Source organism: Puntigrus tetrazona, chromosome 20, assembly GCF_018831695.1.
Source record: "Puntigrus tetrazona isolate hp1 chromosome 20, ASM1883169v1, whole genome shotgun sequence".
Classification (NCBI taxonomy): domain Eukaryota; kingdom Metazoa; phylum Chordata; class Actinopteri; order Cypriniformes; family Cyprinidae; genus Puntigrus; species Puntigrus tetrazona.
The window spans coordinates 22,046,196-22,067,614 of NC_056718.1; the positions used below are offsets into that span (position 1 = coordinate 22,046,196).

At 37.1% G+C, this 21,419-nt stretch overlaps 2 protein-coding genes and 1 long non-coding RNA gene across 5 annotated transcripts; 1 reads left to right on the forward strand and 2 right to left on the reverse strand.

The window, feature by feature from the left end:
- The first annotated feature begins 243 nt into the window (after nt 1–243).
- trmt6 (tRNA methyltransferase 6 non-catalytic subunit) lies at nt 244–11,019 on the forward strand. Of its 2 annotated transcripts, none has more exons than XM_043220029.1 (12): nt 244–520; nt 1,612–1,742; nt 1,820–1,929; nt 2,384–2,475; nt 2,562–2,645; nt 3,298–3,422; nt 3,626–3,948; nt 5,063–5,148; nt 5,389–5,491; nt 5,623–5,709; nt 6,331–6,510; nt 10,898–11,019. In XM_043220029.1, exons 1-11 carry the CDS (start codon nt 411–413, stop codon nt 6,508–6,510), a joined length of 1,431 nt encoding a protein of 476 aa, XP_043075964.1. In that variant the 5' UTR covers nt 244–410; the 3' UTR covers nt 10,898–11,019. The 2 variants fall into 2 exon arrangements, with proteins under 2 accessions (XP_043075964.1, XP_043075963.1); XM_043220028.1 differs by lacking the exon at nt 10,898–11,019 and adding an exon at nt 6,694–7,099.
- chgb (chromogranin B) lies at nt 6,862–12,631 on the reverse strand. Its single transcript, XM_043220027.1, has 5 exons — nt 11,170–12,631; nt 10,914–10,960; nt 10,726–10,819; nt 8,489–10,344; nt 6,862–7,356 (listed from the first exon to the last, which is right to left on the reverse strand). The coding sequence occupies exons 1-5, from the start codon at nt 11,213–11,215 to the stop codon at nt 7,300–7,302; spliced, it is 2,100 nt and encodes a 699-aa protein (XP_043075962.1). The 5' UTR covers nt 11,216–12,631; the 3' UTR covers nt 6,862–7,299.
- Nucleotides 12,632–15,376: 2,745 nt separating this feature from the next.
- LOC122325129 lies at nt 15,377–21,113 on the reverse strand. Of its 2 annotated transcripts, XR_006247257.1 has the most exons (5): nt 21,015–21,113; nt 18,846–18,912; nt 18,704–18,755; nt 16,664–18,458; nt 15,377–16,585 (listed from the first exon to the last, which is right to left on the reverse strand). It is a non-coding gene; the product is annotated as an uncharacterized LOC122325129 (long non-coding RNA). The 2 variants fall into 2 exon arrangements; XR_006247256.1 differs by having other exon boundaries at nt 15,377–18,458.
- Nucleotides 21,114–21,419: the final 306 nt, after the last annotated feature.

Here is a 21,419-nt window from a genome sequence, read left to right on the forward strand (position 1 = left end):
CACAGCGCATGATAATATTTTACCCTTGTAAATACAGGGGGTTTACATAAATAACCTAGTGATAATACCGTGATATAGTGATTGTACATGCTCGGATAACCGTGGTAGTAGTTTTTGTTATTAAGAAACCTACTGTAAAGTTTATTAAATGTGAGAGAGGCTAATTAAAATCGAGTTGATCTGTGACTTGCTAGTCTTCCTGGCTGGCTGTGGCTCTGGAAATCAGCGCTCGATTAGCTGGCCTTTCGGAACAGGAAGTGACAGAACACACGTGCGCAAAGAAGCATCGTTTGTGTGAAATTACCCTTCTGTTTGTAGACATAGACGTCGCTTTTCGTTCGGGATAGTTAAAGTGTAAACTAGTTTTCAAACATCCTCCTGTCGACCTTTATCCGCGCTGATCGCAGTCAATGGCGGAGTGTGCAAATGACAGCGATGCGGAGATCAGAATCGGTTACGGAGACTATGTAGTGCTGAAGAGAGGAGATGTGTTCAAATCCGTGCAGATTGAAAATAAAAAGTGAGTTAACCATATAAAACTGTAATCAAACGATATCTTTCTATGTACATTTTGAGGGCTTGGGGTTTTGTGTGAAGGGGGATCTAAAATCTGAGACCGCATTAAACATCTGGGACTCAAAAACTAAATTAAAGTTGTGCAATAAAGGTTTTATTTGGATTCGGGAAACTTTAATATATAAAACGAACCGGACATCTAATGCATTCTGCACTGTTTCTGTATCTGCAAAATGAGAACACGAGAAATAGCAGCCTTTGGGAATAATTAAAGCTGCTGTCCGTAAGTTTTGCCATCTATGTTTGAAAACTGGGTATTGCAGCTCTCGCGGAATTATATCCCTTTCAATTCAAGTGTCTTTTTATTGTCATTTCAACTACATATAGCTGTGTGGTACATATTGACAATGCAGTGAGACAACGTTTCTCCTGGACCTGGTGCTACATGAAGTCACACACAATACAACAAAAACTCACATGCTGAGCTGAGACGGTGTCTTAGCCACATAAAGTGCAAAGTGTGCAGACTTGTGCAAACAGCAAGGAAGTAGAGGGCAAACCCAGTGTGCAAACTAGTGCAAAGACAGAATCAGTGCAAGAACACAAAATACAAACAACAATAAATATGAAGTGCAAAAATGCCTATGGAGGCATTCGTGGTTTGTGCTCCGATGCGGACCCAAATAAGAATAAGAACCTACCCGTACCACTCAAATCAGAAAAAACATTATTACTAGCTAACCGTTGTGAATCGGGCTAAAGGGAGGCAGTAGCTTTGAACACTGTCTGGTTGTTAATATCTATGTAAATATTGATTTTGCATCATTTTTAACCAAAAAAAGTTACAGGCTGTAGCTTTAAGATTTGAATTTTTGAGCTTTTTTGTCTCAAGTTGTTCTGACAAAAAAATAATGTCTTGGCTTAAAACATTTTATTGCATTTTAAGATTTTTTTGAGCCGACTGTATATTTGTAAAGGCAAAGAAATAATCCTTAACGTGAGGGGTAACCATTAATAGTCTCGTGTTGAAATGTTCAATTCATAAAATGAATCCTAATATTCATAATTCACTCATTTGTGTTTTTGCTCTCACAGGAAAGTGATCTTCGAGAAGCAGTGGTTCTTCTTGGATAACGCGGTCGGGCAGCTGTACGGGGCCATGTTTGAAATCGAAGCCGGCGGTTCGCTCAAACTTAAGGCAGCAAAACACTCAGGAGACTCTTTGGGTAATGATGCTGTAGATTTATTCGGTTAGCCGTGGATTCATTTATTCTGAAATTGTTTCTCTTTTCTCCTGTCACAGATTCTAAAGAAGCAGGCCAGGATAATAGACACATAGTGGATGATGGCAGATCTCAGAAACTGACCAGAGATGATATTGAAACACTGAAAGAGCAGGGGTTAAAAGGCCAGGTATGCACTTGAGCGAGCTTTCTAGGGATGCATGTTAAGATTTAGTATTTTCTGGTCACTCCTTCAATATGCAAGTCTGTGGGAGTTTTGCCATTTTAATTGATCACAAGTCCAGTGTCTTTTCACTATGTGCTTCTCTTATGTTCTCGTTCACTGTAAAAACAATAGCTGGTTCAACTTGATATAACTTGTTCCCCCGCTGCCTAAAAATACTCATAAGTAAAATATTTTAGTTGACTCAACTAAATTTTTTTAGGAAGCAGGGTTTTTTTTCAAGTTGAAACGACTAATACGGTGTAGAAAAGACCATTGGAACTCATACTGGAGGAAAAACTATCATCATAAAGTATAAAGCAACGGCACTCGACAGCAGACCGAACAATTTGTGCTCTTTATTCATGAAGGTTTTTGTTTGTATGCGTTCACAAATACATTTCGTTCAAATGTGTTTAAGGAGATTGTCCAGCAGCTCATAGACAACAGTACAACGTTCAAGGACAAAACTGAATTTGCTCAAGAGAAGTACATCAAGAAGAAAAAGAAAAAGTGAGTGCAAACCATTTTTAATTCATGTTTTGTCAATCGCACGGAAAGCATCGCTGTTGACAGATTCTTTGCCTTGATGTGCGCAGGTACGAGAGTGACATAACGATCCTGAAACCCTCCACTCGACTCCTTGCCATGATGTACCACGGAAGAGAACCAGGGAAAATATGGTAATTGAACTTAAAGGAATGGTTTAATCATTTCCTCATCCTCGTGCCATTTTTGAACCCATGAGTTACCTGTTATAATTATGATTATTATTTAAAATAATCATGTATTTAATTATAAGTACAATCAATGCTTTTACAAAGTTCTGAAGTGATTCCAAACTGTTAAAATATACTTGGAGATTTTAGGTTAATATTTTACTGACTACTAAAAATATTTGCATTGTCACCTTTCTCCAGTGTTGTATTTTTTTTGTATTATTTACATACATTATTATTTATTTATCTTTTTTTAATTTCAGAAACAAGTTTGTTTTTGACTTTTTTTTATTGTGTTTGTAGCTTTATTTTTAGTTCTGTTTTATTCGTTTTATCACTCGTTTATATTAAATAGTTGTTTTTAAGTCATTTATATTTCTCTATCTCTGTCTATATAGGTATATATGCATGTGTGTATATGTATACATATTAAAACTATTTTAAAGCATTAACAGCACTGCACCTCTCTGATAATTGATTTATGGTTAAATCTCATGTAAGGAAATATGTAAAAAAAAAAAAAAAAAAAAAAAGTGGTTTGTTTTAATTTTTTTTATAATTTTTCAGTTTGGGAAACACTGTTCTAGTCTTAATATACTGTTTTTCTCTGTTTTAGTCATCTGCGGTACGACACATTAGCTCAGATTTTGACTCTGGGTAACATCCACGCTTGCAGTAAAATCATTGTTTTTGAGACCTGTGCTGGACTTGTGTTGGGCTCGGTGATGGAGAGAATGGGAGGTAATCAGATCTTACTAAAACGGATAGTTCATGCAAAAATAAATGGTCTATCATCATTTCCCTCCCTCAAGTTGCTTCAAACCTGTATGAGTTTCTTTCTTCTATTTAACATGAAAATATATTTTGGAGAATATAGGCAACCAAATGGTTGGTGACTTCCATAGTATATAACCACTATTGATCCAGATGTCTCTGTTTTACAGGTTATGGCTCAGTGATTCAGATGTATCCCGGTGGAGGACCAACGAGAGCCGGCATGGAGAGCTCCGGCTTTCCGTCACACTTCCATAAGACGCTACATGATTTCCCTTTATGCAAAGTTAATGCTCTGTTGGCGGGAACCCTGGACCTGTCGGAGAAGGACGCAGACACTGAGGCCAATTGCAGCGGGAACAGATCCGAGTCTTCTCAGGAAACCTCATGTGTGTCTAAGGAGAAGAACTCAGAACCTCAGAGCATGGAGGTCAGCGTTGACCCTCAAGAAGAAATAAAGAGAGCGGAGAGAGAAAGACTGCGAGAACAGAGGGTAAGGTTTTTCACATGAGTTTTACATTTCTGGAACTACTATACGTCCCAAAGGGTTGAGTAATTTTCTTTAAATAAATTATATTAACTCTTAAAAACCTTTTGTATGCTTTTACCATTAACCATTCATTCTTTTGATTTTATTGTTGTGTAAGACCAAACTTTAAAAAAAAAAATATGGAAATCTTTAATATTTGTGTAATATTTAGAAATAGTTCTCTTTCTAGTAATATTAAGTACTATTTAAAAATATATATGATAATTTAAACAAAATGCTAAATAAGCACAAACTATTTTTAAAAAGTATTAAATTTGGTCATAGGCCTAAACTGTATTGTAAAACATTAAAGTAATTCAAATTGTTACTTAAAATCTTTATTTACTATTTTGGTCCTAGATTGATATATATATATATATATATATATATATATATATATATATATATATATATATATATATATATTTATATCAATAATTTGTAATTTGTGCTTATTAGATTTTTATATATATAAATGTAAATATTAGATTTTTATATATATATATATATAATATATATATATATATATATATATATATATATATATATATATATATATATATATATATATATATATATATATATATATATATATAAATATAAATAAAAAATCTAATAAGCACACACTATTTAAAAAAGTTATATTTGGTCAAAGGTCTATTGAATTCGAATTATTACTTAAAAAATATGTTAAAAAACATCTTTATTTAAACAAATTATTGACACAAACTATTTTGGTCCTAGATAAGAATTTTAATTTTGATACTTTTTAACCAAATCATGGCTGTCCTTTAGCTTGGATGTGATTTTCACAATAATCAAATATTTTGCCCATTTGATTGTTTTCAAAAGTCTGCTTGGTTTCCAAGGAGACAGAAGTTTAAAAGAAACAGCATGAAGTGAAATGTGTGGAAGGAGATGTGTGAAGAAAACAAAGCAAGCAAAAACAGACTTCTTGTTTGATGCCTGTATATACACATCTGAACATTGTTAGCGGGATAATTTAGGTGTCTTTTTAGATTTTTTTCCCTTCATTTCACATTCATATTTGATCGTTTTGTTTTTTCTAACCTTACAGGCTCAAGAGAAAAAGGTTAAGATGGAAGAAAAGAGGAAGAAATTAGCTTCAGCTGCTGCTCTGTTAGAGGGCAGAAATGCAGATGGGTATGTTTTGTGTCGTCAAAAAATCCATTTACAGCACGTAAACATTTCAAATCTTTTTATGGTAGTCCATAAGTGCACGTTTCGTATATGATTTCAAGTGACTGACTGTCCATGTAAGTGACGTATGGTTAAACCGACGAGTCATATTTTGTATTGATTTTTAAGCTGTTTTGTATGCAATCTTCCAGTGACGTAACTGATTAATATAGGGAAGCTGATAGAGATTTTTACTTGTTTTAGGTTGGTGATTGCTAGTCGCTTTCACCCCTGTCCTGTGTTAATGGGTCTGCTGAAGTTCATAGCACCGTCACGACCGTTCGTAGTGTACTGCCAGTACAGAGAGGTAAACCGATTGGTTTGATTTTAAAGAAGCAGTTCGTCCGAGCATGTTATTTAGCAATATGTCAAAATGCCAATTGTTGTTGTCAAGATCCCAGAAAGCCTAATAACTGCTTTCTGATTATTTTCGGACAGCCTCTGATTGAGTGCTACACAAAACTCAGGGAACAAGGAGGAGTAATCAATCTCAGATTAACAGATTCCTGGCTCAGGCATTACCAGGTAAATTTTGACTACATCCTGTACACAAATAGTTGTATGTGGGTTTTTTTTTTCTTTGGTCTAATGTCAAGCTTTACTGTTGTTCTTTGTATTTACACTCTGCAGTAGTTTTCTATTATTATTGATTAAGTATGCATTAATTGGACGAGAATAGAAAGCCTTTTAAAGAATTGTTTTGTAATGGGATAAATGTTGCACTTTTAAAATGTGTATTAATCCTAAAGAAAAAGATGTATGACACTCTTCCCAAAATTGCTGTACAACAGCTTTGCATTCAGCTTTGCATCGCTCAAATAATCTACATTTTAAATGTATATTAAATAAAAAAAGTTTATCAAATTATAATAATAGAGTAATAATGTGAAATATTGTGTTCAAATAACTTAAAAAAAAATCTATTCTGTAGTGTAAATAAAAAAAAAAACTAAATGTATTATTTTAATGCACAAATGCGCTTTGGCAAATTATGTGTAAATCTTTTTCTGTATTTTTGAGGAAAAAGAGATGCATTGTGATACAATTACCGTTATATAAGATGACTCATGCTGTGAAATGAGATTTTGGTCATACCACCCACCCCTAGAAGGCTTTGACTTAGTCACTTCTGCATCATTGTTTCAGGTGTTGCCCAACCGGACTCATCCAGTGCTGCTCATGAGTGGAGGTGGAGGGTATCTCCTGTCCGGAACCACAGTTGCCGCAGACGCTGCCAAAGCTAAGAATCAGCACAAATCAGAGGAGCCCCTTGCCAAGAGGCTGAAACTGGATGAGATTAGTTCATCACGTGATAGCTCTGCCTAGGTGATTAGTTTAGTTTCTTATTTAAGTGAGAAGACATGCGGGCACTGCTTTATTCTCCGTACAAGTTTGCACGACTTTATTATTCGAAGTCTGTTATCTACTGTTTTTTTTTTCTTTTTGACGATATTTGCATTTAAGAGTTAACATCAACGTTCTCATCTTTATTTATTAAATTTTTTTTAGCAAGAAGTGGAGGAAGGAAAGCATGCGTTGCTTTTTCGCCATCCTCTGCACTTGGCAAATAACCAAGTTTCGCTCACAAAATTGCATCATTGCCCAAGTAAACATTTATGCTTTTAATGGTTTTCGAAAGGCTTTACAGCATCAAAACACAAATGATAACCACATTGGTAAGCTTTGGTCCCATAATTACACATTTTTATTAAACGTAAACAATGCAGAGAATCCATGGAAAGCCATAAAGAACAACAGCAATTTTCAAACATACTGTATTTTTCACAGTTGTAAAGTAGCATGCTCTTAAACGCATTCAGATTTGCAGTCGATAGTACATGGGCATTTTTGTTTTTTTTTTTTTTTTTTTGTTTTACCTTAGGATGTAATAAAGAGAGAAATGTTTCGCATTGTATTATCAAGCTTATTTTGCCTTTTTATGAACCATTTTGTTTCTCAGACTCTCACATTAAACACCAACAACAAAATTCGAATGCAGGTACGACATATAGTCATGCATTCATCTAATAAAGCAGCCAAAGCACAAACAAAGCTGATGGAAAAATCAAATCGGGCAGTGCAAGAAAATGACGTCTCGGATGGTTCTAGGAGAGGTTAAGTTGTCTCTTTCATCTGTTGATCCACAGAGGCCAGTGTCTCAAGTTCTTTTAACTGAAAGAAAAGTACAAGAATTACATGCAGTATTCATGTTACATAACTCTTTTAAGTGATACTAAAACTATTGCTTTAATCGGTCCTTGGTGGTGTTTTGTCTGTATGCAATCATTGCAGTCTGCCAGAAAGTTGTTTTTTTTCATGAAATGTTGCTTTAGTCAACGAAATATCATTCACGTTGAGGAATTATGCACTTAGCGTCTCAAGTTTATCCTTCTATATAATTAAGTAAATGCACTATTACTTTGTAGTTTGCAGGCATATCAGATAACTCGAATATCCTTGTAATGGCAAAATATTTGGTGGACAGACATTGGTGCCGGAATGTTTTTGCCACTTTTTGATGCATTTAGAGTTGCATGTAGTAAAGAACTGAAAGGAGTTGGTCTACCCACATCCTTTCTTAGTCATGCATCTTATTCATTTTGAAGTCTATCAAGCAGAGATACAGAAAAGCTACTTCAAGTGGAAGATCTGGCCTCATTTTCAAGAGCTCTATGAAGCAAGTCTTGATTGTGTTAATGTCATGCTTTGCTTGCAATGCATCCCTGTCTTGTTCTTTTTTGTTTATTCCTATTTGTAATATGCGACTTTAGGCCTCAGTGGTGGCTAGACCTAGTGCAGAGTTCTTGAACCGTATTGAAGAGTCTCACTGTCCTGCTGAGTTTAGATCCAGCCCAAATCAAATACACTTGAAGATTACTTGGAAATCAAATGTAAGTACAACAACTTGTCACCGGGGTAGTAGCCGTAAAGTGACTTTGTCTACCCTGAAAGGTACATATTAGTACCATAATGTAATACGATGCATTCAGATTTAATAAAAAAATTGCAGGATGTTTTCATTCATTTCAAGCTGTTACACACTGCATGAAAAAGGTCCTTTTCAAAAATCCATAAAAGGGGAAATTTAAGGTAAAAAATTTGGGCCATTTTTTCTTAGAGTCTGTTCTTTAGGGGCTTTCAAGAATGGGATTGGAAACCATTGGCCTAACATTAAAGGTCTTATGATTTCAGACCTAACAAGTGGTTAAGGATTAACCTTAAGAAAGACTTGTAACCTCTGGTAACTTTTTAGAAGACGATACTGGTAATAAATGTACTGTCATTTGGACAGATCAGAATATACCTCTCCTGGTGTGAGAAGCTTTTGTTGGGGGACACCCTTTTCCTCCTCAGGTGACTCCTCTTGAGTAAGCAGGCCTCTTTTGTACCGGAGAGTCTCAGCAAAGTCTTCTAGTTTATGGTAGGGCTGCTGGTCAGTACTTTCATCTGCTTTATGACCTCTCTTATACCAGGCTGGATGGTAGTATCCTCTGTAAATCCATGGGGAACGCTTCTCATAGACGTCACCTTTGTTAAGTAGACGTTCCTCTAACTCATTCTTCTTTTTTGTTAGGTACCTCAACGCAGCCTCTCTGTCCTGCTTTTCCTCTGCAGAACTCTGGTGTCCTTTCTTGAGTTCGTCTTCCTCCTCTTGGCTGGTTAAGGGATGCCTCTTTTCATTAAGCTCATGGACAATCTCCTCTTCTTCAGGTGAAAGGTGTTTGAAGGCATTGTCTGTTAAGTCATGGAGACTGTGAGTCTTCTCCGAGATGGGTTCATCTTCATCCTCGAGCTCTGTGGAGTCTCCACGCTTGTGATGAAGCTTCTTATGGTGATATCTGTGTGTAGGCCTCCAGATTCTTTTATCCATTTCCTCGCTCTCTTCTGAGTCTTCATACTTTTTATCCAGGGGTCTTTGCTCATAATCCTCATCGGACGAGTCCCGTTTGTGGTGCTTCTTATGGTGGTATCTATGGGTGGGTTTCCAGTATCGCTTTGCGATATCCTCGTCTCCCACTTCTGATTCTTCAGACTTCTCTTCCTGAGAGTTTAACTCCTCATTAAGTTGCTCGTTCAGCAGGTCTTTGTTTGGTTTGTAGTGCCCACCATCCCCATGACTCCTTTTGTGGGAGTAGCTTGGGAAGTCTTCTTGACTTCTCTCGTAATCTGGTTCTTCAAAATCCTCATTCTCACTGCGTTTGTGGTGCTTTTTCTTGTGGTGGTATCTATGCGATGGCTTCCAGATTCTCTTCTCTCTTTCCTCACTCTCCTCATCCTCTTCTTCTCCAAAAGCCCCGTGATTTCTTTTGTGTGTGTAACTTGGGAAATCTTCTTGGCTTCTGTCATAGTCCAGTTCCTCACGTTTTTCTCTGCTGGTCAGATGATGACTCCTTTTATAATCATAAAGAGGGAATTCCTCCTGGCTGCGTTCCTCATCGGGATTGTCACGCTTGTAAAGGATGGAAAAATGTCTTTTCTGGGGAAATTCCTCTTGGCTTCTCTCATCATTTGGATCTTCTCTTTTATGCTTGTTGCCTCTTTTATAGAAACTTGGGAATTCTTCCTGACTCCGTTCATCATCCTGTTCGTCACGTTTTTCTTTCGTTCTTCTTTTCATAAAACTTGGGAACTCTTCCTGGCTTCGTTCGTCATCCTGTTCGTAGCGTTTTTCTTTCATTCTTCTTTTCATAAAACTTGGGAACTCTTCCTGGCTTCGTTCGTCGTCCTGTTCGTAGCGTTTTTCTTTCGTTCTTCTTTTCATAAAACTTGGGAACTCTTCCTGGCTTCGTTCGTCATCCTGTTCGTCACGTTTTTCTTTCATTCTTCTTTTTATAAAACTTGGGAACTCTTCCTGGCTTCGTTCGTCATCCTGTTCGTCGCGTTTTTCTTTCATTCTTCTTTTCATAAAACTTGGGAACTCTTCTTGGCTTCGTTCGTCATCCAGTTCATCACGTTTTTCTTGGATTCTTCGTTTCATTAAATTTGGGAACTCTTCCTGGCTACGTTCGTCGTCCAGCTCTTCCCGTTTGTTGTCTCTAAGAAGATCATCAATGAGTTTCTCCTCATTGACTTTAGACTCTCCTCTTGCCTTTTTAAGCTCATCTTGAGCTGGTTCTAGCTTGTCTTCCTCCTTTTTCACAACTGAGGAATGACCTGGTCCTAAATTCATGGAGAGATTAAAATGGGCACACAACACCCATGCAAATGATTTATAAATTATTTTCACTTCATTGCTTATACACTGCATGAATACATCCAATTATTTCACAATCTTAGAGTGAAACCACTGACCCAAAATTGGTCTCATCCACCAAGCATGATGTACTGAGGTTAGAATCTGATGGTAATGTAGGCTGACTGTTCTCAAGTTATATGCTCAAATGATACACTTAATGGATTTAGATATAAGATCAGACAGAGATGTGCAAGAATAACCTGGATAAAAATTTGAGTTTGAATTTGAGTGTGTTTGCTAATTAATCAAACGTTCTCCTTAATAACACAATGAAGCAACAGTGTGAATAGTGCAAAGTAACGTACCTGGTGTTAGGATGTTTTTGCATTCTGGATGCAGCGGAGTGTCATCTGTTTTATACAGTGCCTTTGAAAGGATGTGAACTAAACACTGGGTAACCTGAAATTGAAGTAAGCACTTTAACCAAAATGAGTAAAACAATAAATGCATATTTTTTTCTCTCTCTCTTGCAAACAGAAAAGCTACAGCATACCAGGTCCTCTCTTCGGCTGTCCTGCTCAACTGGCATGGACTCTCCATCTGGGATAGTAAAGCCTTGAATTATATTTGTGCAAATTTATGCAAAAGCTCATTCATCTCGGTATCACCAATTATCCATACGTTTGCCTCGTGCAAAATTCCCATCGTAATCTACAATTTGCTCCGCGGTAAACTGCCTTGTCGCTGACCGTGGTGCTGAAATAATTTATTCCGCGATTCTTTGTGTACATTAAGATTATTTCACTTACCTGCAGCGAAGAAAACAACCAAGCAGACCAAAGCCACAAACTTCATGGTGCACGCAGATGTTTTTTTTTTTGCTCTTGGTGTTATCCGGAACGGCTCTCGTCTTTGCAGTCTCGAGCAGCAGAGTGGAGCTCGGTTCCGCGTGCTGCAGCTCGGAGCGCGCGCTGCGTCTGTTTTGAGCTCGCGGTGGGACACGCAGTGTCTGAGCTCGTGAGTTCGTGGGTTGCTTACGTCACGACCGATGTGAAACCACAACTAGACCCCACCACCCCCACTTTAATGAAATTTTCTAGCCTATGGCACTGAAGAGTCGGCTGTGATGTCGGTGCGTTTATTTTATATACAGCTTATCGCATTCCAGTCCAAGAGTTTTGTGTTGTTACAAAAAAAAAAAAACAATATAGAGTATATAAATAAAAACTAACCCTGGTCTTCACTAACTTATTTTAGCAACCGCGTGTGACCTTCCATGCATGCATGATCTTGTGCATTGAGTTAAAAGAAAAATATATTTACAGCGACTCATTAAGAAGTCAATAAATCCCTGCAAGGTCCTGCAGTGCAGTCATGCGTTCAATTAATTGTTGATCATATCTGAATAATGCTTATAGTAGGCTAAATCGTTGAATAAGCAATATCCTTTGGAATCGGACAGAAGGTTGTGCAACTCTCAGACGCCCACTTCGTTCATGCTTGGTCACGAGGGAGTTGTGAAACTGCAAACTAATGTCTGATACAGGTGCTCCGAGTTTCAGCAGAAGCATTGCACCTGGGATGCTGTAGTTGCTGTGGTAACGGGGCAGTCGGAGTTTTTAAGAGCCGCAGAATGTTAAAACGGAAACAAGGTAAACGGAACAAGGAAAAGGCCACATTTCAGTCCGTCAAAACCAGACAAGGTGGCGATGCTTTCCGGTTAACGCGTGAGAAGGATCCGCCGTTACATTTTTATGTGACATCGCATTTAGTTTTCAATTAAGTAGGCGTAATTGTATAAATAGCGATTTTAAAACTTTTATTTTTAACCAATAATACGTTAAAACATATTAAGACACATCCTTTTGTTTTGCTATCAGTTCAACTGCTTATTAAACTGCGTATTTTCTATATCTCCCATTAGTGTTTAGATGGTCACTATTAAAGATCGTTTTACATTTACTTAATGCCTCTGGAGCTTTAGCATGTTTCGTGTTGCTAGTTCGTACAAAATATAATATATTCACCTTTAGAGTTTCGTTATTTACGGTTACATAAGTGCGTCAAGTTTGAGTGTAACAACCTCGGTCTGTTCAAATGTTTATTGTATGAATTAAAAATGGACTCCGACACAGATAATGACTCTGAAATTGTTCATCTTTAATACATTACAGCTGCAGTCCGTAACGTTTTCAAAACCCATATCATATCATACAGTGCGTCATTAATACATTTTTAAACCTGAATCATTCATGATTTTTCGTGAATCACTACGGCACACCTGTAATAAGTGTTGATATTCGGACTATTTCGAATGGTTCAGGTAGCTACCGCTGCGGAGTAGCCCGGTACCTGCGTGATTCGTCGTAGACGTAAACAGAGAGTAGTAGTTCCGGCAACAATGTTCCTCCGCAACACGCTCGCAGTTCTGTTTATTAACCGCCAGAGCGCCAAAAATTACGGACTGCAGCATTAAAGAAGCACAACTTAAGATGTTTAAACATTTTCTTAATGATCAAAAACTGTTTAGCACGAGTATTAAACTTGCTGTTTGGATTGCACTTGGCATACGAGATATCTGACTGAGCTATTACTATCAATTATGAGGCTGGCTCTGAGAAGCATTGATAAATGTCTTTTAATTAAAGACGGCATAATGAGTCTCATGAATAAATAAGTGATAATCGCATAGCCCCGTCTCACCGTATACTAATGGATTTCAACACGCGCTATTGTTTTGCTGTATAACGGGACACGAAGCAAGTAATATCTGTAGCATCCCGGGATTTATCACGTTTATTGTCATCCCTATCCTTCCCCCTCCCCGGGGAAATCGGACCTCTGGCACGCTTGGAAAACACGACGTATCCATCGTGCTTGTGAAGCTCGATTGCGATGAATTATACAGACATCTCGCCTCTAAAGCCGAAATCCCCGTTCATAATTTATTCAGTCAAAAAAAAGAGCGAAGCTTTTAGAGTCATCGCTGCGCATATGTAGAAATGAGAAAATGAAAATGCAGGGTGTAAAGTGCATCTGGTACATATAGCTGATTTGCTAATTGAATTAACGTCGTATAGGTCCCCAGAATGGTGTCGGGTTTGTTTGCGCGCAGAAACGAAAGACTTTGAGAGCTTTACTGCCTTTGATCATCTCCTTTTTTCATGCATCCTTTGTTGAATTTGTATTGAACATTGCTGGTGGTCTGAGGGTGGGAGGAGGCTGTGTGGTGATTATATATATACTGTATGACAGCTTACAAAGCGTGCACACCGCATATATGTCAGATATTATATGTCACGGTCTATAAAACAGTATGGCACAGAAACGGCTCCTGGTCTCTTATATAAATGCAGAGCACTGTGCACACACTCTCTGTGCCTCTCTTATGGATTTTTGAAAATTACCTTTCATGCAGCTTGCAACACAGCACAAAGCGAACATCCAGCAACATTATTTTAAATATGTTAATGTGTTAAATCTGTTTATTTCATTAGTTAGGTTCCATTACAGTTGTACAGTGGTTTCTAAAGTACTGGAAAACAATTTTTGTGCTATTCAACATAGAAAGGCGAATAAAACTGTGTTCTATGTGATGCATAAAGGTCCTCCTGCATAAAAAAAAAATAAAATAAATATATATATATATATATATATATATATATATATATATATATATATATATATATATATATATACTACAGTTGCTTAAATTTAGTATTTTATAAAAAACTGCTTCAGATGTGACACTTGCAAAACATTATAATACCGTATTTGTTGATTTTAACTACTTGAGATTTAAGGACGTCTAACAAGTATGAGTTATTCGTGAATTAACGTGATCAAATAATGTATTTCATATGAACACGGCACCCTCGGGCTTTATTTATATTAGTCGCACAGATCATTTTCTTACCGTGGACCCCCTCAGATGAATATCCGACAAAGAAATCGGGGGATATTAGGTTAAGGAAATCATGACAGGTTTGAATGGTGTATAGTGCAAAAGAAAGCGCAGTCTGTTATAGTACGATCAGTGCTGCAGGTGTGCAGAGAAAGCGTTGCTCTTTTATGCATTCAGTGATGAGACCTGCTCTTTGTGTTTATCTGGGACCGCGTCATCCCTCCTGTCCCGTAACGCACAAATATAGCATCCTTTTCAGTACAGATCAGGACCTCATCCGACGTCCCTTTACTATCACGTTCGATCAATTCGGAGCATTCTTGCTTTTATATATTAAACAAAAACCATTTTACACCCGTATTGGGCTGATCGTGCAGGTAATCGTGTGCTCTGCAGAAACCGATCTGAGAAATGCTTACAGTGTGCAGACACACAATGACAAAGTGAGACAGACAGGTGTCGAGAAAGACTGCGAACATCTGCTCTTTTCCAACCTTGAGTCCTGTTCTCATTATAAAAGCCCCTGAGAGGGATCTGTGCGAGAGCTGAAGAATTCAGACAGACTAGATAATGTTGACTACAATAGAGGAACTGAAGTAGTAGAAGCGCTCGGTAGAGAGGTTGTTCTCCCTTTACCCACCGAAATCACTTTATATTTCATTCACAGGCACGGTTTCGGGTCGACGCGGAGGACGTGAGCATCTGGAGAGACCTGACTGTAATGGTGTGCGGAGGGTTTATTGAATAGAAATGTTGACACTTGACACCGAGGGAACAGAAGGGAAGAAATACAATATAGACGGATTTTCAGTCTCGTAAGAATATAGTTATGTCAGGGGGAAAAAAAAAGGAGTTATGGATCCAGTCATATTCAGAGGGGTAAACGAACGCAGCAGATAAACGGTTCGTTTGAGATCTGGAAACATAAATGTATAAACAAAATAATGATTTTAAAAACATACGGTAACACTTTACGGTAAGGTTCATTAGTTAACATGGACTGAGAATGAACAATATGTCTACAGCATTTATTAATCGTGGTTCATGCTAATTTACGAGTGCAATATTAAAATCACCAGTTGTATTTAATAACATTTATTAATGCGTTATGAAAGAATATTTTTATGAAAGAATATTGACAAAGATGAATAAATACTGTAATAAATGTATTGTTTATGTTTGTGTATATATACGTATGATAGATTAAAAATTATATTGCACATACCCAGTAAGCTTCCAAAAGTCTTGATAGGTCAGAATCCTACAGTTTTACATTTTCAGCAGATATGACTAAGTGCCTATCCATCATTAAATATTGAATCCTTGACATTTATTTTCAGGTACTTATATTATTATTCACAGCAGATATACGGCATATTACGAACACACTGACAAGGCAATTTATCACCCTAATGCGTGCAATAAACTACTGTGTACAATAAAATGCTAAATATATTTGCTAAATTTCTTCTTTCAGTCGATTTTCTATATTTTGAGTCAATGCTCGTCTATATAATCAGCACATTAATATGCGAATAACTTTTTTACGGAGAACATTCTATTAAATATTGTGAATTAGTTGCTCAGTTTTGTCATTTTTTTCTAATAAAAATGCTTTAACTGGTTTTTATTTTACTGAAATAAACCAGTGCATTTGATCACACTTGAAATCCGCTAAACATGCGGCAGCAAACAGCTTCTGCACAACCATGTGAGAATAACTCTATTTTACAGTCATAATCTCATCCTCCCTTGTTTTAGATAATCTGATGGATTCAGGACTCGAGGGAGAGGGTGATGAAATGTGAGAGATGCTGATAAGCATCGTCTGCCTTGCAAGACAATATGAGCCAATTAAGTAACACAATCCAATCTTTCCAAAAGTTTCCACATCAAAGATGACCCGCCGATCTCCTTTAATTCATCAATTACCCTCCGAGCTCACGCTTGTCAGCCGATCGCAGCCCCGGTGCCCTATCTGAAATCGATCAGACGTCAGCGATCACCTCTCCAGTCCTGATCCAGATGAGAACTCGCGGTGGCAGAGGTGTTTAACTGGGATCTGACATTTGAACACGGTGCACCAGACCGATCCCTCGTGTCTCGAGGCTACAGGCATGATCTCCCATTTGGATAATATGATCTGAGGAGGTGTAAACATTGGCCTGGTGTTCCAGCACGACCTGCGGTGAAACTAAATGAAGAGAGAAGTACATCTCACACCTCAGCTTTCAGTCCTGGACTTGTGGAGAAAGGCCTTTCGAAGATGAATGTTAAGGAAGTTGACCCAATGCTGCCCTGTGGCTCTTTTCACGTCGTCTCTGGTAGAAAAAAAAGGATAAGAATGCAGACTGACCACAGTAATGTGATTGATCACTTTCATCAGGCGAGCGTCATACCTTTTAAGTTTAGAAGATCCTGACACTGAAAACGATTCTGTTAATAGCGTTTTCCTCCCTCAACAGAGTTGAGGATTTACAAGCTCTTTCTATCTCACCTTTGTGCGTGGATTTTGCACCAGGATTAGGGAAAGGGTTGCTGCGACCAAGGCCTGACTACGTTCCTAAGGTCACTTTGAATCCTTTTCACTTCCAGCGGTTGGTTTTGGAAGCTTTCTTCCACATGGAGGTCAGAAAGTCGAAGCCTTTGTCCTGTAAGGGTACTGAAGATCTATAGTGTGAATCCGAGCAGCTGTTAGGCTATATCCTTGGACATATCTATGTCACAATACAGAATTAAAATCAGTCACAAACGTCCAGTTCATGCAGACTTTAAGCTACAAACTTGATCATCTAGTTTCCATCTAAAATGTGTTTTGAGGTGCATTTTGTCATTTTAATGGAGTGCTTCTCTAGTTAGCAGTGAACTGGTTATCTCAAATGAATACATTTGTAAATTTGTGTTGGAGGAAGAATTTAAAATATGGACATTTTATCTGTGCACATTAGACTTTTTTCGCTTTTCAGTTAGCTGAAAAAAAGACAAAGCGATTGAACTGAGTGAGTCATTTACGCTGGGACTCATCTGATTGATTCAAGCTCAAACTCACAAATAAAAACCAGAACAAAAGGGCTATTCATTTTTGAGTTTAGACATCGCTTATAAAGTCTGAATCAGTTAAACCATTCGTCTTCAAATCGCATATCGATCATCTGATTTAGATCGGAGCTTCAGAGTGGATTTGTGAATCTTTTGGATCAGACTGGAACTTCAGTGCTCATATCACAAATCATTTCATTCAGATCGGGCCTTCGGAGAGTTTATTGTGAATCATATGATTTAGATTGGAACAGGTTCACAAATCATTTGTTTCAGATAGGATCATAAAGCAATGTTCAAATCAGAACTTTGGAGAGTGAATCACTTGATTCAGAACAGGACTTCGGATCATGAGTCATTTGTTCATTCATGAACAAATTAATTTATAGATAAACTATATGTATATATATATAGCCTGTCCCAAATTTCTATAAGTGTTATACCCTTTTATAATATTGGCCATAAATTACTATTTGTATTATTTCTGCAAAGTTACAAAAAGTGCTATATAACTGCAATGACCCGGGAAAAAAAAAGTTGATAAAGTTGGCCGTTGAACAAAATTAAGATTGAAACGAGCCCTCTGGCTTGTCCTTGTTATTCAATTACATGAATACCAGTCTAATTCTAATTCAGTGAACAGTCTACATCAGTTAGTCTTAAAATGCCAATGGGAGCATTCAGAGTGAATCACAGCACTTGTTCATGCAAATAAACGTGAACTGTATTTAATCAGACATCTCATTTTGTGCTTTCGATACCTTTTTATGTTGTGATTATTCTTTGTGTGCGTGACCTACGACAAAAAAAGTGCACGGGATGAACAAAGTGAACGCGGTTTGTTTCTCTTATTCTGTGTATGTGCGGACCTCCAGTTGCATTTGTTTGTTTGCATGCATATTTTAAAGCCTCCTCTGTTTGCCCCACTCAAAATAATTGAAATGTGAAGGTCACAAATAAAAGCTTGTCATCAACATCTAGTGTCTGATGTGCAAATGAAGCAGACCGCATGCAGCCCTGAAGTGCAAATGGCCTCTGAATGATGTCAGATCCATTATAATGGCATCTGATCTACATTAAAAAACTTGCTCACACTGGCAGCGTCTCTGTCTTTGATTGACGATGGCATTATGCATGGCAGCCCATCTGCTGGATCTATACAAATTAAGAGTTTGATTAAGGGTTGTAAAGTAATTAATTTTTTAATAAAGTTTGACTACAAATCAATGTGAAAGTCATTATATATATATATATGTGTGTGTGTGTGTGTGTGTATGTATATATATATATATATATATATATATATATATATATATATATATATAATATAGTAGTATTGAACTTGGAGGATTGCTTTAATAGATTCTTTGTTGTTTTATCTGTAAAGAGGTGGGATATACTTTTTGCAGAATTGAAAATCCATCCAGATTTGGTGATTCACAAAACGGGGATCTGTAGATACAAGATACAAAAGAACTGCTTAAAATATTCCTAACTCTCTCAACATTACAGACCTTGGTCAAGAAACCACAAAAGAGACACCTTTTTAAACCGGTACTCTGCAGGATAGGACTTTTAGGGCCGATGTGTTGAAGATCAAACACTTTTTCTGAAAAAAAAATCATGTTTTTCAGCTTTTTGAACCCTGATGCCTTGAATTAATCATCACAGTATCTGCCCAAACTGCTGTGAATACATTAGAGGTGCTTTAGTCTAAAGGCTACAAACCGTGACTCTTCATCTTCGCACTCACCATCTCTAAGAAAAAGATTAATGAACGTATGCAAAAATGGATAGGCTATAGACTGCAGCGTGTGAATTGAGTGCGCGATACCCATCATTCCACTGCGTGGAGCTGTTCCTTCCACAAACACAATCTGAAATCTTTTTCATAGGCTGCAACAATGTCTTAAAAATGTGTAAATATTGACAGTGTAAATATATAAGTGTATGTTCACCAAGACTGCAGTTATTTGTTGGACAATTACAGTAAACGCAGCAATATTGTGACACTATTACGATTTAAAACTGTTGAATATTTTAATCTATTTTATCCCTGACAAAGCTGAACTCAACAGCCGTTTATCCATTTTTTAGTCTCTTAATCGCTTTGATGCACATAGCCCAATTCAAGAAAATTAATTTTTGGAAAGGTTTTTATTGCAAAATACGAATGCCCGTATTTACCTGCTTGCACTGGAATCGCCCAGTAAGAGATAGATCTTGTTTAAATTGGAAAACTAGGGTGAAGTCAGCTAAAATGGGTCACGATTTGGTAAATTACTTATGATAACATCAAATAAGCCATGCTTGAGACTCAGCGATATTCTTAAAAATGATAAATTATGAGAGTTAGGGTATCAGCAGGGACCTCCTTGTCAGGAAAAATGGGCCAGCTGTTCAGCTAAAATGGGCTAGAATACAAAAAAACAAGTAATTTAATAAAAATACTGTTTCATTTTAACAGTAAACTGACACTATTGCCTTCAGTGTGCCATAGCAACACCATAAATGTATTTCATTAAATAGAAAGTTAATATTTAATTAAACAAGTAATTAGTAAAGAACTATGTTTCTATGCACTGGTCTCTTTTGTGTGCATGTATGTGTTTGCTTGTATATATTTAAAGACTGATAAGATTGTATATGGATACACATCTAAGCCTGTTTTCATCATTAATTTCTGTCTAAAAGCGTGTATGTATATGCAGCCCATTTTAGCTGAAATTTGTGGCCCATTTTTAGCTCAACAAGCCACTACTACCTAAAATAAAATTTTTCTTTCATACATTAAAACCTCCTATTTTGAAAGAGCATGTCACAACAATGTTCATAAACCTTTGCTTTGTTGCTAAGCTTACTTATAACTGCTTTAATACCCTTATTAGCGATGAATGAAATGTATTACGTCGGGATCAACTTCCTTACGATTTCTACGTTTTGTGTAAAACTCTGCCCTGCCTGCCTTAAAAAACTCAGACCAATAAAAAAATATTGTTACATGTCAGCAAGTGTCAAAGCAACAATGCTAGATCAGTTATTGTGATTTTCTGTAAATATCTGAGGATGCTACAACTTTATTTGGGCCATTTTACTTGCGTTTTAGCTGACTTCACCCCATACATTAAAATGTTATTTGGATATTACAAACATACTAATGTTTAAAATGTTAACCATATTAATATTACAGTTCAAATTAAAAGAGAAATGTTGAATAATACATTGTGCTATATTATTCAGACAGAAAAAAAGCACTTAATCACAGTTCCCAGCATATTTCCAGAAGAAGTCTAGACATGTTGAAAAGTAGAAACCAGAACATGATCACACAAAGTTGTTCTCACTTCTCCTTTCTTGAAAACACAAGCATGACAAGCCAGAAAAACACAATTTGTGCATTCTGAAAATCCTCATTGTGCATTTTTTCATTCTAATCTTTTTCGTTTTGAACGCGTTTGAGGGTGGAATCGGCCCTGTACTAATTCACCGTTTAAATCTGGTCAGGCGCATGCTTTATTCATTATCTTATCCACAGACGAGGGCAAACAGCGGGAGGGTGAAAACATGATAAAAGACAGAAAGAGACTGACTCATTAAATATGTATAATCCTGCGGTCCCATCCATTCAGTTGTGCTAAGCACTGTCAAATACACAGCATTCACCATTCTGGGAGCAATAGCCCTCTTTTCAAAAGACCTATTGTATTTTACCTCTCAATGGCTCACACGGGAAACAGGAAGAGCGGTGGCAGCAAGCAGAAAGAAATCAAGGACACAGCAAATCTTTATGACTGAAGATATGGTTTATCTCTACATTGCATGGGTTCATGCCGTCCTGAACTTTCTCACCCTGTTTCCCCTGAACTTTTTCTTACACGTGCGTGTGCCTGACTGACCTCTGTTATGCAACACAGAGTTCCAGACTGTGTTCTGTCCTGCTGAGGCGACTCGTTATGCAACCAATTCTGCTGAATGGTGGGCCACTAGAAAAATCAATAGTCTACATTCTTCTGGTTTTACAGTAAAGGCTCATCTGACCTTGCCAACATGTTCGGTTTTACACACGTATGCTAATGAGCATTAATTAAAAACAAATGCTTGGCTTGTTACTTGTAT